Source organism: Gouania willdenowi, chromosome 1 (genome assembly GCF_900634775.1).
Source record: "Gouania willdenowi chromosome 1, fGouWil2.1, whole genome shotgun sequence".
NCBI classification, from domain to species: Eukaryota; Metazoa; Chordata; class Actinopteri; order Blenniiformes; family Gobiesocidae; genus Gouania; species Gouania willdenowi.
In genome coordinates this window covers 14087250-14102795 of record NC_041044.1, presented here as the reverse complement: position 1 = coordinate 14102795, position 15546 = coordinate 14087250, and the positions used below count along the sequence as shown (strand labels likewise).

General features: G+C 38.5%; 1 protein-coding gene across 3 annotated transcripts; it reads left to right on the top strand.

Annotated features, from left to right (window-relative positions):
* Window positions 1-349: 349 nt before the first annotated feature.
* Window positions 350-15410, top strand: smcr8b (Smith-Magenis syndrome chromosome region, candidate 8b). 3 transcript variants are annotated; one of them, XM_028446318.1, is made up of 6 exons: window positions 350-945; window positions 4874-5286; window positions 5888-6633; window positions 9541-9996; window positions 11998-12496; window positions 14458-15410. In XM_028446318.1, the coding sequence occupies exons 1-6, from the start codon at window positions 760-762 to the stop codon at window positions 14900-14902; spliced, it is 2745 nt and encodes a 914-aa protein (XP_028302119.1). In that variant the 5' UTR covers window positions 350-759; the 3' UTR covers window positions 14903-15410. The 3 variants fall into 3 exon arrangements, with proteins under 3 accessions (XP_028302119.1, XP_028302111.1, XP_028302127.1); XM_028446310.1 differs by having other exon boundaries at window positions 351-945; window positions 11995-12496; XM_028446326.1 differs by having other exon boundaries at window positions 861-990; window positions 11995-12496.
* The last annotated feature ends 136 nt before the right edge of the window (window positions 15411-15546 follow it).

Sequence of the window (15546 nt, the reverse complement as noted above, 5' to 3'; positions counted from 1 at the left end):
CACCCACACCACTCAGGTGATCCTCATTTCAATAATTGGAATTTAATTAGATATTCAAATTTAAAAGGGGTGAATAACTATGCAAACAATTTTGTTTGACATTAATTTGTAAAGCTAAGTTTTTGTGTGTAAAAAGCCAATACAAACTGATCTTGGTTAACTTATTAAAAAATAAAAGGGTAAATTCTCATGACAGACACTGTATAATTACTTGGCAGCTGCTTTATCACGATAATATTGGCGTAGATTAGATTAAGTGTTGCTAATTTAGGAGATAAATCAGTAACATTTACACATTAGATTATTTTTATGTGCGTCCAGCGTGTGGCTGTGTCACATGGTTAAACATGGAGCTCAGGAAGCGGTGTGGAGGTGAGTTACTGACGGTCTGTTTACCACTGACCGGTAGGTTACTTTATGACGAGGAAGAGGAAGACGAGCCTTGGACAAAGGTTTGCTAACCGCGTGACCTCAGCGCGAGACATCAGCGTCTGTTTGGAGCAAAGTTCCGCTTGTTTACCTCACCGGGGAGTCCTGAGGGGGGCGGACATGTTTGCGGCTCTGTGAAGCTTCTCCTTGGTAAAGTTTTTGACGGTTTTATTTTTGTCTCGACGGAAAGCTCAACAACACGATTTTACTGCCTGTGGTTTCTAAAGTGGGATAGCTGGACCGGAACATGGCGGTGTGTGTTCCCGGACTCCTCTGTCCGCCCCGAGCTGTACAGTAGACATTAGACCAGCTGCGCAGCTCGGGCGGATCATGATCGGGTCACCGGACCTGCTGGCTTTCACCGGCACGGAGGGGTTTGAAGAGGCGGAGGATGAGCATCTGGCTCGGCGTCTGCCTGAGGAGCTGTCCGTTCCTCTGCAACGTCCCGGGCAGCCCTGGAGCTGCTCTGCCCGGTTCCACCGAGACTTCATACTGGTGGCTGAATTCTGTGAACAGGTGTGTGTCTGTGTGTGCGTGTACATGTACGCGCATTAACCTCAGGTAAGGTCAAGTCACGAGTATTTTTTTTTCCAGTGAGAGTGAAATGAGTAACTTTAAAAAAAAAAAATAAAAAATTAAATTAAACAACTTAAAAAATAAAAAGAAACAATAACTTGAAAAAAAGAAAAAAAAAAGAAAGCAACTTAAAAAAAAAAAAAATGAAACAGTAACTTGAATTAAGTGTAACACCAGACTGAAATGTTAGCTTTTCCTAAAGTATTGACATATTATGAATAAAATCCTTATAAATGTATTGCAATATTTGAAATGTGTAAAACTTGATACTCTTTAATGGTTGTATAGTTATGGTTCTCAATTATGTATTATTTATTCCTTTTCAATGTTTGACAGCTGCTCAACTTTAAAATTAGATTAATACGGATTTTTTTTTTTTTTTTAAATTTAACTTGTATTTTTTTATTTATTTATTTTACTAAAAACATGAGAGGGATGAAAAAATACTGACTGTCCGTAATAAACTGAGCAGAAATTTTAATTTAATTTACTGTATATGTTTGCAAAAAAAAAAAAACTTTTAAAGTGTTGTTTATCTGCAATAACACTATCTATTGTTAAATATGAAAGTTATTATAAATTCACAACTAGGGGTGGTCCCGATACAATGATACACTTCCAATACGATACTGATATTGCTACCATGGTCATTTTCAGATACAGAATGCGATATCTGTACGACTCATAAATATTTTTATTTCTTATTTTGTAGTGTGAAATGTTAGAAAAGGCTTGATTAAGTGATGTTACTCAAACGGAAAACAAAGGTCGGCAACAGTAGGTATGAGGAAAACCGACCCATTTATCTGCTATTCTATCATCTTAAAAAAACATACTTTTGTCCAACTTGAGACAGTCATACAGTATGATAGCACGATGGGAGAAAAAACAGACACAGATTGGCGTATTTACTAGAATAGACCTCTGTATGGTAAACAAAACATTAGAATTTAAAAATGATGCTTGTCCTTCTCCTATTGTTGTCCTGAACAATCTCAAAAAAACAAAAATAGACAGACAGCATACGTGGCATGTCTGTGGTTGAGGTGTTAGGATTTTGTGATAAAATTCATTCTACAGGCCAGTTTAATGTTTAACAAAGTGTGTCAAATCTCCAGCTTTCCTTTATTCGGGAAGTCTCTGTGATAAGAATATTTTCTTAGTCAAAAAATGACAGATAACACAATGAAAGTGATGTGGAGGAAGACGTGCATTACTGACTGATTCGCCAAGATTTGTAGTAACTGGAGATAGTAAAGATCTAGTGTGTGTTAGACTAACAATTACTGAAATGAAGCTGAACTTTAAGAAGTCATTGTGTGCAGTACTTTAGCTCATCTTAAAGCTGAAATCCGGAGTTTCTGAGAAACGTTTTGATGTCCCGCCCTAAACCGCTCCACTTCCTCCCCCTGCCTCTCCCAATCTACCAGAAGCCATACCTCTACTTTGCTGCACGCGCATCGCGGAACATAACTGGGTCGCGTTGATATAGGTCTATGGGTCAGGTAAGAGCCAAAATCATATTTTCCTGTTTGCTGTTGTTTCCGTACACAGTATCGCATTGACTTTGATTGACAGTCTCAAAAACAGGAAGTCAAAGCCTATTGGCTGGGCGTGCTCTGCGATCGTTTCCATTTGTATAGGGGTCTATAGGACGAAGGAGGGACTTATATACATTAATGTATATGCATGACCACCGGCAGTAGACCATAGTAAAAGACTAGTAAGGTATTTTTTTGCATTTCAAAAAAATAATACATAAACATAGATTTCTCACAAACTCCCAGTATCAGCTTTAAAGTACACACACCAAGTTAATCAAATATCACTATTTTCCTGGAGCAAATGAAGTAACTTCCAGTAAGTCAGCCTGCCTTTATTATTGCTGAATAATTTTGATTCTTCACATTGAATTTTTATTTTTCTTCTTCTTTTTTATTTATTTTTTTAATAAACTGATGTAAATCTTTGGGTGTCATGATTTGATTCTGATTCTTAGAGTCAAAATTCGATTCTAAAATTGATTCTCATTTCAAAACAATGCATGTGTGGTGAGGCAAATTATGGCATAAAAACAATACAGTTCAAGTTATGAAATCACACACAGGCAAACTTAAGACAAAAGATAACATTCTTTCATGCTAAACAAATAAAAACTTATTTACTGTACAAGAAATAACTTGCATAAATAAAATTGCCTAAATAAAAGCTTAGGCTAGCTGCCCCTTTTTTCCAGAAGTTACAAAAATAAACTACTCCAATAACACAAATTGGTGTTTTGTGTGATTTTTCAAAATAGAAACTTTTTTTAGTAAGTCTCAATTCTCAGTGACTACAAGAATACGTTAAGGCATAAAAAAATAAAGCTTCTGTTAATAAATAAAAGCTTAAGCTGGCTGCTTTTTTCTCTCTCATAAGGTGCCCATTTCAAAATACACAACAATGAAACTGGTGTTTTCTTTAATATTTCAAAAATAACATTGTACAGTCAGTAAAGCATATTTAAGACCTGTCTGATCTAAATTTAAGACAATTTAATACTTTTAATACTCATTTTTCTTTTTTAACAATTAAATTGATTTTTGAAGTTTATGAATCGATTCAGAATCGTAGATGATTAGAATCGCGATTCATATGTGAATTGATTTTTTTTCACCACCCCTAGTGAAACAACTCTTTGAAAAAGTAACATAAAGCTTCTGCGATAAGATGTTTTATACGACTGACACACACTACCTGGTGCTTCCCACTTCCACTCACTAGATTCATGTGGCAATGCAGTTACAGTTATTCTGATTTCCAAAATGTGTTCCTTTTTTTTTCTCACAGTTTTTTTAATATGCACCAAGACTGAAAGATGGAAACAAAGTTCTTATCTATTATCCTCAGATATTAATAACACATTATACCCTTGGGGTCAATCTGACCTCAGGGACATTTGCTCCAGAAAATGATTTTTAGAAACCAAGTTTTTGTGTCAGCACTTTGTTTATTTATTGAATACATAAATAAACCCTTGATAATGAAACCTTGACCTGTTCTAGCGCCACCACCAGGCCAAACTTTTAAATTAGAATGAATTTATCTTGAAAATCTTTCATCCCAATCTTTTCTAATTTGGGGTGCACATTCATGACTCAGTGAAATGAACCATACTGATTGATGGTGGTGACCCCCCCCCCCCCCCCTCTCATAAACATATTTACTTAGTTTGATTTCCTTTTTGTAATTTATTTGGTAGGGCTGCACAATTAATCGAATTATGATTAAATTAACCTGAATGTCTGCAATATTTACATTTATAATATGGGCTCTCTGTAATAGTGTATTTGTTCAGTTAGTCTTTTCAATTATTGGGTTAACTTTTTAAAAATAATTTCTTTAATTATAATTGTTATTTAAAGCTTCATTTTCCACTGTAAACTGTACATATATTGTTTTTTCTAACAAATGAATCAAAATAAAAAAAACAATAATTTAACAAAAGGTAAACTTGAAGACATTTTAGTTTTTTTTTTTTTTTTTTTTACCAAATATAAATAATTGTGCTTATAATCTTGATTACAAAATTGATCAAAATAATCGTGATGATCATTTTAGCCATAGTCATGCAGTCTTTAATCAATTGTACCCATCAAATTAGGAAAAGTCATGAAATTTGAAGCAAAAAATAAAGTCAACTGTAATTATTTGAATGATAAATATTAAATGGGGTCAAATTGACCCCTAAGATAATAGGAGGGTTAATTTCATTCCATAAAAAGAAATATAAACACTCTTGATTTGTCCAACTGGAACTATCTTTGCCTCTAGCCTTTGGTAGAATGTTGTGTCTGAACTTTCTAAGCGATGGACGTTTTTTCTGCAGGTCGGTCCAAAGCCTGTGCTCACGATACCAGACGACCACAGCGTCATCGGCTCCTTTGACATCAACCACTTCTCAGTTCGCATCATGTCAGTGGACTACCAGGCATCGGGGCCCGGCCACACCCCTCCCTCCTCCCACGGGCCACAGCTCAACTTCAATGAAGACTCCAAAGTGATCCTAGGCGACTCTGCGGACGATGCGTTTGCTTACGTTCAGCACGTCACCCTGTACGACCTGGAGGCTCGGGGCATGGTGCGGCCCTTCTGCATGGCCTACGTGTGCTCGGACCAGGCCAAGCTGATGGAGAACTTCTTAGAGCTGTCCACAAGCTTCTCTCAGGCGTCTGACAGCCTCAAGACTGGAAACAGACAGGCCTTTTCCATGGAGCTGCAGAATAAGCTACAGGAGCTTGAGTATGGTCTAAAAATGTAGACCAGGGGTGTCAAACTCTTTTTAGTTCAGGGGCCAAATACGGAGCAGTTTGATCTCAAGTGGCCTGCAGATTTTTTGCGGAAAACATGTAATTTCAACATTATTGTGCCCTAGTTTAAGCATCTATGTTTACGTAAAATACAAAATATGTAAGAAACCCACAATATCCAAGCAACAAGTGATAGAAATCAGTCCCAACAGGATCCTCACCTAAAATTTCCTAGATTTTGTGATCAATTTCTATTTAATTAAGGAAAATATGTAATTTGAGGAAAATTGAAGGCTATTGTAAGAATTTTGAGTTTTTTAACAGTTCAATATAAAAAATGCAATAATGCGATATTAGCAACGGGAAAACTGTGAGCCCTGCAAATATTAAGTTTCATTTACACAATGATTCATGTTTTCTCTGTCATTTTTACCAAATTGGATGCTCCAAAGGGCCGGATTTGGCCCCTCATAGGCTATGAGTTTGACACATGATGTGTACAGTCACGTCATGTGTAATTTTTGGTTGTCATTCCAACTATATTTCCTCATTATTCCTAATGCTTTTCCACCTTTTTCTTCTTGTTGCCTCAGGTCCAAACGCCTGCTGCTGCTACAGAATAAGGAGCTCCAGGAGAGCATGTGTCAGATTACAGACGTGGACGACAGAAGTGAGGAGCTTGAAGCTGTGGAGCACTCCATCTTCAATCACAGCGACCTCCTTCGCCAGGTCACATCCTACCCAAACAGGAAGCTCAATCAGCCTGACTTCTTACCCTACGACCCAGCCGAAGCCCTCACTGACCCCATCTCTCTGATTGGCCCTGAGCCCTACTTGAGCTCCTCCATCCATACGTCTTCATCTTCCAGATCTGAGCACCATCTGAAGTCACTGCACGAGCTTTGCAACACCTACTTCCTCTCCCTGATGAAAAAGCGTCTTTCAGACACAGAGCGCCGTCTGCGTGGTGACCGCAGCATCCTGAGGACTTCTCGTGTCATTCAGTCCATATCCAGGAAGCTGGAGCTGACCAACTTCTTGTTTGAGTTATGGAGCCCAGACGACATGGAGGAGGAGGAGAGGGGGTGTGTGGAGGTGGATACGCGGTTAGGGTCTAAGCAGGACACTGAGGCCTCTCATTCACAAACACCAGCTCTGGAGTTCTTTTTCTCCTGTGTGGAGGAGATCCCAATTAAACTGGAACCAGTGGAAGGTAGGACAGCGACACCTGAGCCCAACGCAGAGACGGGCAGCGTGAGCAGTGGGGACAGCATCGAAGTCCTGGGGACCGAGAAATCCTATCGGACACAGCACATCATTGCTCGATCTGACAGTAGAGGTAAAAGATCCAACCAATCAGCAGAGGGTTAACAAACAACAGCATCAGTTTAGATCAGGGTTTCTCAAATGGGGGTACGTGATGGCATTGCAGGGAGTACTTGAGAGACAGGAAACTTAACAAATGAAAGCATTAAAATTCTTAATTTGTTATTTTTACCCAGCTGCCAGTCTTGTATATAGGACTTTGTTGCTGTGGTGTCTTAAACAAGGTGTCTAAAACAAGTTCAGATGAAGTATGGCCGGGCCCGAGGAACGTACCACATTCCAGAGAATTCAGTCAAATTTCTCGGTTCCACCGAGTAAAAAAATGGGGCCCCCTGGCACCCCCGTAGCACATACGGAGTAATGGGCTCCATTCATATATTGGTATGTCAATTATTTGGTACCGCCAACTGTTGCACTATATCACTCACAAATGAATGAGAAAACAACTTTAATGGAAAATTGCCAAAAAAAGGGGGGTGGGCCCCTCGGTCCCTTAATCGTAATCTACATTGAATCTTTGAAATGATATATCACACGGCTATGTTCCCATAAATTTGGAAATGACCAGAAATGGGGGGTGGGGACCCAGGCCCTATTTAAAAAAAAAATGCTCTGAGCGTCTCATTATATTCATTCATAGTGTATTCATACCAAACTGCATTCCGATCTAACAAGAACTAACGGAGGAGTAGTCATTTGAAAAATGGGGCCTTCTGGCGCCCCAGTGACACGTACGGGGTAATGGGCCCCATTTATATATTGGTATGTGCCAATGATTCGGTACGCCAATCGTCGTAATATTTGACTGGCAAATAAATGAGAAATCGACTTTTGGTTTTTTTTCTTTTGGGGCCCCAAATCGAAACTTGGGCTCTGAGCATCAATGCGTACACATTCATAGTTTATATCTACCAAATTTCAGCCCGATCCGTTCAGGAATAACACAGGAGTAGTGATTTTAACTAGTGTACACAGCAACAACAACAACAAAGTGAGTGGCGTTTTGAGTCCGGTAGCCTGGCCTAAAAATCTGTAGCTGGAATGGAAAATTCATGCCGTAGTTGTTCAAATGACCTGAAGGTGTTTGTTTCACATAGTTGATGTATATACTTAATCTTCTTTTAAAACTTGCATCCAATTGGCCGGTTAGGAAATCATTCAGATAGCTAATGCTCATTACAGAAGAGAGGAGTTTAGGTAGATTGTATTTCTTTTCACAATGTTTAGGTGTATCTGGTCCATAATCCTATTTTTAATTTCTTTAGGAGACAATCAAGGAAAGGTAGTGCAGGTAGAGACTGTTTGCATTGGAATTGTTCAAAATGTATCCACCGGATATCTACAGAATCTTTGATCCATACTGTTAATGGTTTCAGCTGTGCTGCCCAGTAATACAATTTTAAGTTTGGCAGGACAAACAGTTCTTCTTGGAAGTCTAATTCTCAGCCGTTTACCTTGCCATATGAATCTAGTGAACAGTATGTGTAATTTAACAAGGGTGGATTTTGGTACTTCCAATGGGAGCTTTTGAAATAGATACAAGAGTCTGGGTAATACGTTCATCCATAAGCTCTCTATGCATCATATTAAGGTTAAAGGTAGTAGCCCATCTATCCATATCATCACTAATGCTTTTGATTATTTTCTTATAATTTTTCACATATGAATGTGTCAACACAGGGGGAATGTGTATCCCAAGGTACTTCATGCCCCCTGAAGGCCATTTAAAACCACTGTTTGCCATGAATTCACTTCAAATTCTATTGCCTATGCTTATTGCCTCAGTTTTGTCTAAATTTACTTTACAACTAGAATAATACCCAAATTTGGCGATGATCTCCTTCAAATGTTGTATTGTTCTGGTCGGCTCAGAGAGGTATAGTAAAATATCATCGGCATAAAATGATATTTTATGCTCTTCACTTTTAATATTCAGATCTTTCATTTTAGTATCCTCTCTGATAAGTTGAGGAATTGGTTCTGTGCATATTGCATATTGAAAAGGGGACAATGCACCTCTACGCTGTAAGGTGAAGGCATTTGACTTATGCCCATGGATAAAATGTGCCTTTACTTCATTAATGCTCAGTTTTTTAATATAGAACAGAAAATAAGACAATCATTGTGTTTCATTTTTAAGAAGAAAATGTACATTTACTCCGTGTGTGCTGTGGATAAGAACACTGCTACTACACATACTAAAGTGTTTATGGATGGAATTTATATTCTGCATCAATCCATTAATTTTTATTTTAAAGCAATTTTCATGCATCAAAATGTTCCACAAAGAACTTTATACATCTCTGTTTATGGCTCACATTAATAATAATAATAATAATAATAATATAAATAAATACATAATAGAAACTGTTCAAACGGACTATATAATGTTTTGATGAAGGTACTTCCTCAGTGTTGGGTTTAACCTTACAGGATAAAAAATGTAAAGTAAAGAAAACTCTACTCGCTGAGTAAAGGAATCATATATTTCTAGAAGCCTTTGGTAAAATGTCTGCTCAACAGTGTTGCTTTAATGCATTGCCACTCTAGAACTATTGTTTTGATCTTGATTTGACTGGTAATGTGTGTTCATTATTTCAAACAAGCTAAATGTCTTTTTTTTTTTTTTTACTTTTATTGGGAAAGCTCCTTTCAGATGTGATTCTATTCTTGAATGTCTATAATTTATTCCCATAACAACTTAGTTTTTATTATTGTGATACATTGATTAATCCAATATCAGGAAGATTACAGCAATTGTCCCATTGTACTAATGCTGAAAAAACCCAAATATGTTAAATATTATAAATGTATCAATGTTTCCAATTTTAGATTGTTACATGTGACTGTATGCATAATTAAAGTGAAAGATTTCCTCCTAATAAACAATAATTGCTGTTATGTCCTTTTACCTGGACAGAAATGCTGGGTGTGATGACAGACACTTGTGTGAAGCGGCCCCTCGTCGATGCAGGTGTGAAACGTGTGCGAGCCTACGCCAGACGAGCCAACAGCGAGGACAGCATCGAAGTGCTCAGCACCACAGAGTCCATATTTCCTGAAGACCTCAAAGCCATCACAGAGGAGGAGGCAGAGCAGCCTCTGAGCACAGCCCTGGACAGTGAGGAGGAGCAGCTTCATACTCTGGGTAACTCTGACCTAAAGCAGAGGAATCCATCAGCAGCAGATTCACTGTGTGAGGAGGAAAACATTGAGCCTGTAAAGGAGGAGGAGGATGAAGGGCTTTTTCACCAAGAAGAGGTTTTAAAGCAAAGTGTGAGCAGCACAGCTGGAGAAGAGGAATCCACAGTCTTAATGGAGATGAATAAAGTTTACAAGGACAACATAACAGAAACTATGTTGAAACCGCTGCACGGTGAGTATGAACATTCATTTTAGGGATGTCCTGATACAACCTTTTCACTTCCGATACAATACCGATATTGCAGCCTTGAGTATTGGCTGATGAACATTGATGTGATATACATGCAGTGGGTCAAAAAAGCATTTTGTCAGCCACCAATTGAGCAAGTTCTACCACTTAAAAAGATGAGAGGTCTGTAATTTTCATCATAGGTATACCTCAACTATGAGAGACAAAATGAGAAAAAAAATCCAGAAAATCACATTGTAGGATTTTTTTCATGGATTTATTTGCAAATTATGGTTGAAAATAAGTATTTGGTCAATAACAAAAATTAATCTCAATACTTTGTAATGTACCCTTTGTTGGCAATAACAGAGGTCAAACATTTTCTGTAAGTCTTCACACACTGTTGCTGATATTTTGGCCCATTCCTCCATGCAGAACTCCTCTAGAGCAGTGATGTTTTAAAGCTGTCGCTGGGCAACACAGACTTTCAACTCCCTCTGAAGATCTCCTATGGGGTTGAGATCTGGAGACTGGCTAGGCCACTCCAGGATCTTGAAATTCTTCTTACGAAGCCACTCCATTACTCGGGCGGTGTGTTTGGGATCATTGTCGTGCTGAAAGACACAGCCACGTTTCATCTTCAAAGCCCTTGCTGATGGAAGGAGGTTTTCACGATACATGGCCCCGTTCATTCTTTCATTTACACGGCTCAGTCGTCCTGATTCCTTTGCAGAGAAACAGCCCCAAAGCATGATGTTGCCACCCCCATGCTTTACAGTAGGTATGGTGTTCTTTCTCCCCCAAACACGACTAGTTGAGTTTTTATCAAAAAGTTCTATTTTGGTTTCATCTGACCAGTTGACATTCACCCAATCCTCTTCTGGATCATCCAAATGCTCTCTAGCCAACTTCAGACGGGCCTGGACATGTACTGTCTTAAGCAGGGGGACACGTCTGGCACTGCAGGATACTTGGTCCCAGCTCTCAATAGGTCATTCACTAGGTCCTCCCGTGTCGTTCTGTGATCATTTTGACCCCACGGGGTGAGATCTTGTGTGGAGCCCCAGATTGAGGGAGATTATGAGTGGACTTGAATGTCTTCCATTTTATAATAAGTGCTCCCACAGTTGATTTCTTCACACCAAGCTGCTTACCTATTGCAGATTCAGTCTTCCTAGTCTGGTGCAGGTCTACAGTTTTGTTACTGGTGTTCTTTGACAGCTCTTTAGTCTTGGCCATAGAGGAGTTTGGAGTATGACTGTTTGAGGTTGTGGACAGGTGTCTTTTATACTAACGAGTTCAAACAGACTGAATTAATATAACATATATCGGAGATTTAGGATACAGTGCGATAAAATTCGATATTTGCTTTCTGGCTGATATCGGACTGATATCCGATATCAATATCAGATTGGGACACCCCTAATTAATTTATCAGTAAAATCCAAACAGTAAAACTGCTTAGGAGTGATTTTGAAGCTTTACTAAAAACATCAAGTGTCTTGTGGATAAGAATACTGCTACTGTACGTCTCTTCTACACATGTTTATGGATGTGTAATTTATATTCAGCATTCATCAATCTTTATTTTAGAGCAACAGAGTGTTCCACAAAGCACTTTATACATATATGAAATGTAAAAAAACAAAACAAAAAAACACCCTGATAGAAAGTTAAGTGAGTACAGTGGGGCAGAGAAATATTTGGCAACCACTGATTGTGCAAGTTTTCATCATATTTACACTTCAACTGTGAGAGACAGAATGTGAATAAAAAATCCAGGAAATCACGTATGATTTATTTGTAAATTCTCAGGTAAAATACTGTATATATATATATATATTATACAGAGGGTGGCTGGTCCACTCTGGTTCCATCTCCTCTCAGATCATTTCAGGTCTGTTAATCCATGTGTTATTTAGTCGTTAATCGACGTTGTTATTGAACAATTGGAGGAAAGAGAGTTTTTCTGTCCAACCATCACGTGTCTTTGTTCCACAGCAGAGGAAGCTGTTAAATCCACAGCATCGTCTGAGCTCCACCAGAGGCTCCGGTCCCTCCCTGACCTCCTGATGACCTTCTCCCCACGACTCACCCTCACAGAGTCTGATCACTCGGCTCCTCCTCAACCCCCCCTGAGGCTGCACAGCATTGACGAGAGCTCCGACTGCACCAGCTTCACCAACTCCTCAGACCCCTCCTCCCTAAGCCTAAACACCTGCAGCAGCCCCCACTCAGCCAGGAGGCGGAGGAGGAGGGCTGCACTCACAGCGCTGCGCTTCATCAAGCAGAACTCCTTTTCCCAGCATGCATTGTTCTGCCTTCTGAGTGGCCGCCCGCTGGTTGTGATTGGAGGAGAGAAGATGTCAGTGAGGAAGCTGGTCGACGCGTTGAGCCTGTTTTTACCCAATCCTGGGCCGGATAGGAGCGCTGTGATGCCTTTTCTGGCCACGCCCCTTCAGCTGACTGACCTGATCACATGGAGACTGATGGGAATTCACAGGTGAGTCAGAACACAGGTTAATACTTTATAGTGGCACGCACTGTGATGGAGCACTGTCTGCAAACATCAGGCAGAACTAGAACAGTGATTATAGCTGCTGCGCCACAATGACAGGGTCTAAGGAAGGGTTTTTCAACCTCGGGATCGGGACCCCATGTGGTGTCGCTGTGGTCACCTGAAAGTGACCTAGTAATTCATAAAAATATTATAATTACTGATTTTTTGTTATTATTTTTCAAATTAATACAACTATTTTTGTCAAATATAAATGTAGTTCTGTATTTATTTAAAATGTAGTGAAAACAAAATAATATATATATATATATATATCTGAGCTGGCACAACTTGTCACCAATCTACTCAGTTACATTAAACAAACATCATCAAAAAATAATTCTGGAGGGAAAAAAATGTCTTTGGATTTGTCAGTAATTCAAAATGAGGTCATGATCTAAAAAATGTTGGGAACCACTCTAAAGTCAGTTTTAGGCAAAAAAAAAAAATAGTTTGCATTCAAACAGCTGATAATAATTCAGTTATCAAGACAAAAATAGACATATTGCGCCTCAATAGCATGGAAATGTTTTTAACAATGATTTATTGGCTCCATAAGTGCAAAACTGATGTTTAAAAACACAATTTTAGCTTCGACTCCAATTCAGTTCTTGATTAAAAAAAATTCTGATATTTTCCAAACATCTACAATGACTGCAAAATTGTCTTTTTTTTTTTTTTTTTTTTTGATGTGTGTGTAGTGAAAATGTTTTTAGCGAGACTTTTCTTATTGTTTACAGTGAAACATTTTAATGCACTGTAGGCTTAATATTTTGGACAAATGAGAAATCTGTGTGGATTGTTTGTGTCGGACAGTCTGAAGTATGGTGTCACATGAACAAAGGTTGTGGGAGGAGATCATCTTTGATTTCATTCTTTGCAGCAGGTTTAAATGTGCTAAAGTGTCTTCAGTATTGGGGCTACATTATGATGAAAGTTATACATTTGTAGCATATATGGTTGATTTGTTGTGAATTGTATCATTTTAATCATCAGAAGGTTTTGCTGTAGCGCCACCTTTAGAATGTTTGGCCTGTTTTAGCAGCTGAGACAATCTGGGATGTGATCAGGCCTTTACGCAAAATGTGGTGATTTCCCCCGAAAGAAGAAGAAAAACATGATGCCGGCCCCTCGTACTGAAAATAAAACGTGTTTTTACTGGAATCAGACAGTTTAACATGGTGAGGGTAAAATAATATTAACTCATTTAATTCACCTGTCAAAATAAAGGTCTGATCCACATTTAGTCTAACATGAAACAATCTACATTTAATGTTATGTTTACAAAGTACATGTATATAGTGGTACCGGGTTTTTCAATCTTGGGGTCGGGACCCTGTGTGGGGTCGCCTGAAATGTCTCGTATTTATTTACTGATTAAATAGTTTTATTTAAGTGTCTTAATTATTCTTTTACAAATTAAAGCAACATAAGCTTAAACAACTATACTTTTACTTTGTCAAATATAAATCTAGTTAATAATAAAGTGCAGTATACAAATAGCTGTCACAACTTGTTACTAATACTGAAAACTCTTTATTTGTAATATAGTATAAAAAACTTGATCAAAAACTAACTCTAAAAAAAAAAACGTCTTTAGTATCACCAGAAACTCTTAAAATGGGGTTAACTTAATGCTTTGCTCTCTGATTCTCTATCCAATAATATGATAATCCTTTAGTGGTCCCAGTATGAAGGTGTAGGAACAATACTGTGGTAATCCACATATATTCATGATAAACTAGTACAATGTGGTAAAATTAAACTTAAAAAAATCCTCTAATTTCCTTTACAAAAGTGCTTAAAATATTCTGGCCCCACCCACCTTTAATCAAACTGGGCTTATTGTGACACTGGAACAATAAACAATTTGTGAAATTGAAAATGTTTTTTTTTTTTCCCCACAGATCCCAGTCCAGCTCTTCATCCTCCATCGTTCTCTCTCTGACTCGCTACAGTCGTTACTTGGCTCTACTGGACCTGGACCAGCAGACATTATGCTGTCCGTCGTACTCAGGCTCTCTCATCAGTAAACTGGTTCCCCCTCAGTCCGCCATTAGCCGAGGCATCACCTACCTACTCCACCTGGAGAGCTGCCTCACTGCACTGGCCAATCACGTGCTGCTGTACACCTTTAACCCCGCCCTACGGCGTCTCAACACCAACACAGTGACCAGCAGTGGAGAAGATGAGCCTCAGTGTGTAAGAAATGTGTGCAGCAGTGAAAGTGATTGGAGAGTGATGCACTTCCTGTCTGACCTCATTAAAGAGCGCCATGTTGGACGTGGACCAGCAGTGTTGAGGTTCTCTTACAGCCCCGTGCATCAGCACAGAAACACCAACCCAACATGAAGACACTTTTAACCTGCACACTGTGACACGTGCAGTCCTTTTATTGTGTTTAAACTGAAATCTTGTTATATTTTTGTAATCTGAAAACATCAAGTCTTTAAAGTTTCTAAAAATGAACTTTTAATGTATATTTATTCAAGGCATGCTTTGTTTTCCTTCTGGCTACTTAAACATAACACAGAGAGAACCTGTGGTTTATATCAAGCAGAGGTGAAAAATGGAAGTATGAAGCTTGTAATGATAAATGGCCACTTGTCCACATCTGTCTGCTCAGACAACATAAATGTAGCTACAGAAAAGGACATTGACCAGATGTGAAACTTGATGTTAGCCACTCACACAAACCTGCTTTAATTTTTCCTCATGTTGGTGTTTCAATTTTAAAAACCAAAGAATGCTTTAGCTTCCGTGCTAAAGCTGTACATGAGTTTCTGATTAAAAGTTGTCATGGTGAATATACAATGAAGTCCTGCATTGTTGTGGTGCATAAACACAGAACAAAAACTTTGGTCTGCTTGATTTACTTTAAAGGTTCTATATCATGCAAATCAACTTTTTTGAGCTTTTAACCTTGTTACAATGTTAATTCCTTATCAAAAACACCCCCGAAGTATTATTGGGATTTCTTCCTGCATCTCTGAGAA

Coding starts and splice junctions, on each gene's coding strand:
- smcr8b (XM_028446310.1), top strand. CDS start 760: ATGATCGGGTCACCGGACCTGCTGGCTTTCACCGGCACGGAGGGGTTT. Junction 6,634..9,540: donor TGCTCGATCTGACAGTAGAG/GTAAAAGATCCA, acceptor TTACCTGGACAG/AAATGCTGGGTGTGATGACA. Junction 12,497..14,457: donor AGACTGATGGGAATTCACAG/GTGAGTCAGAAC, acceptor TTTTCCCCACAG/ATCCCAGTCCAGCTCTTCAT.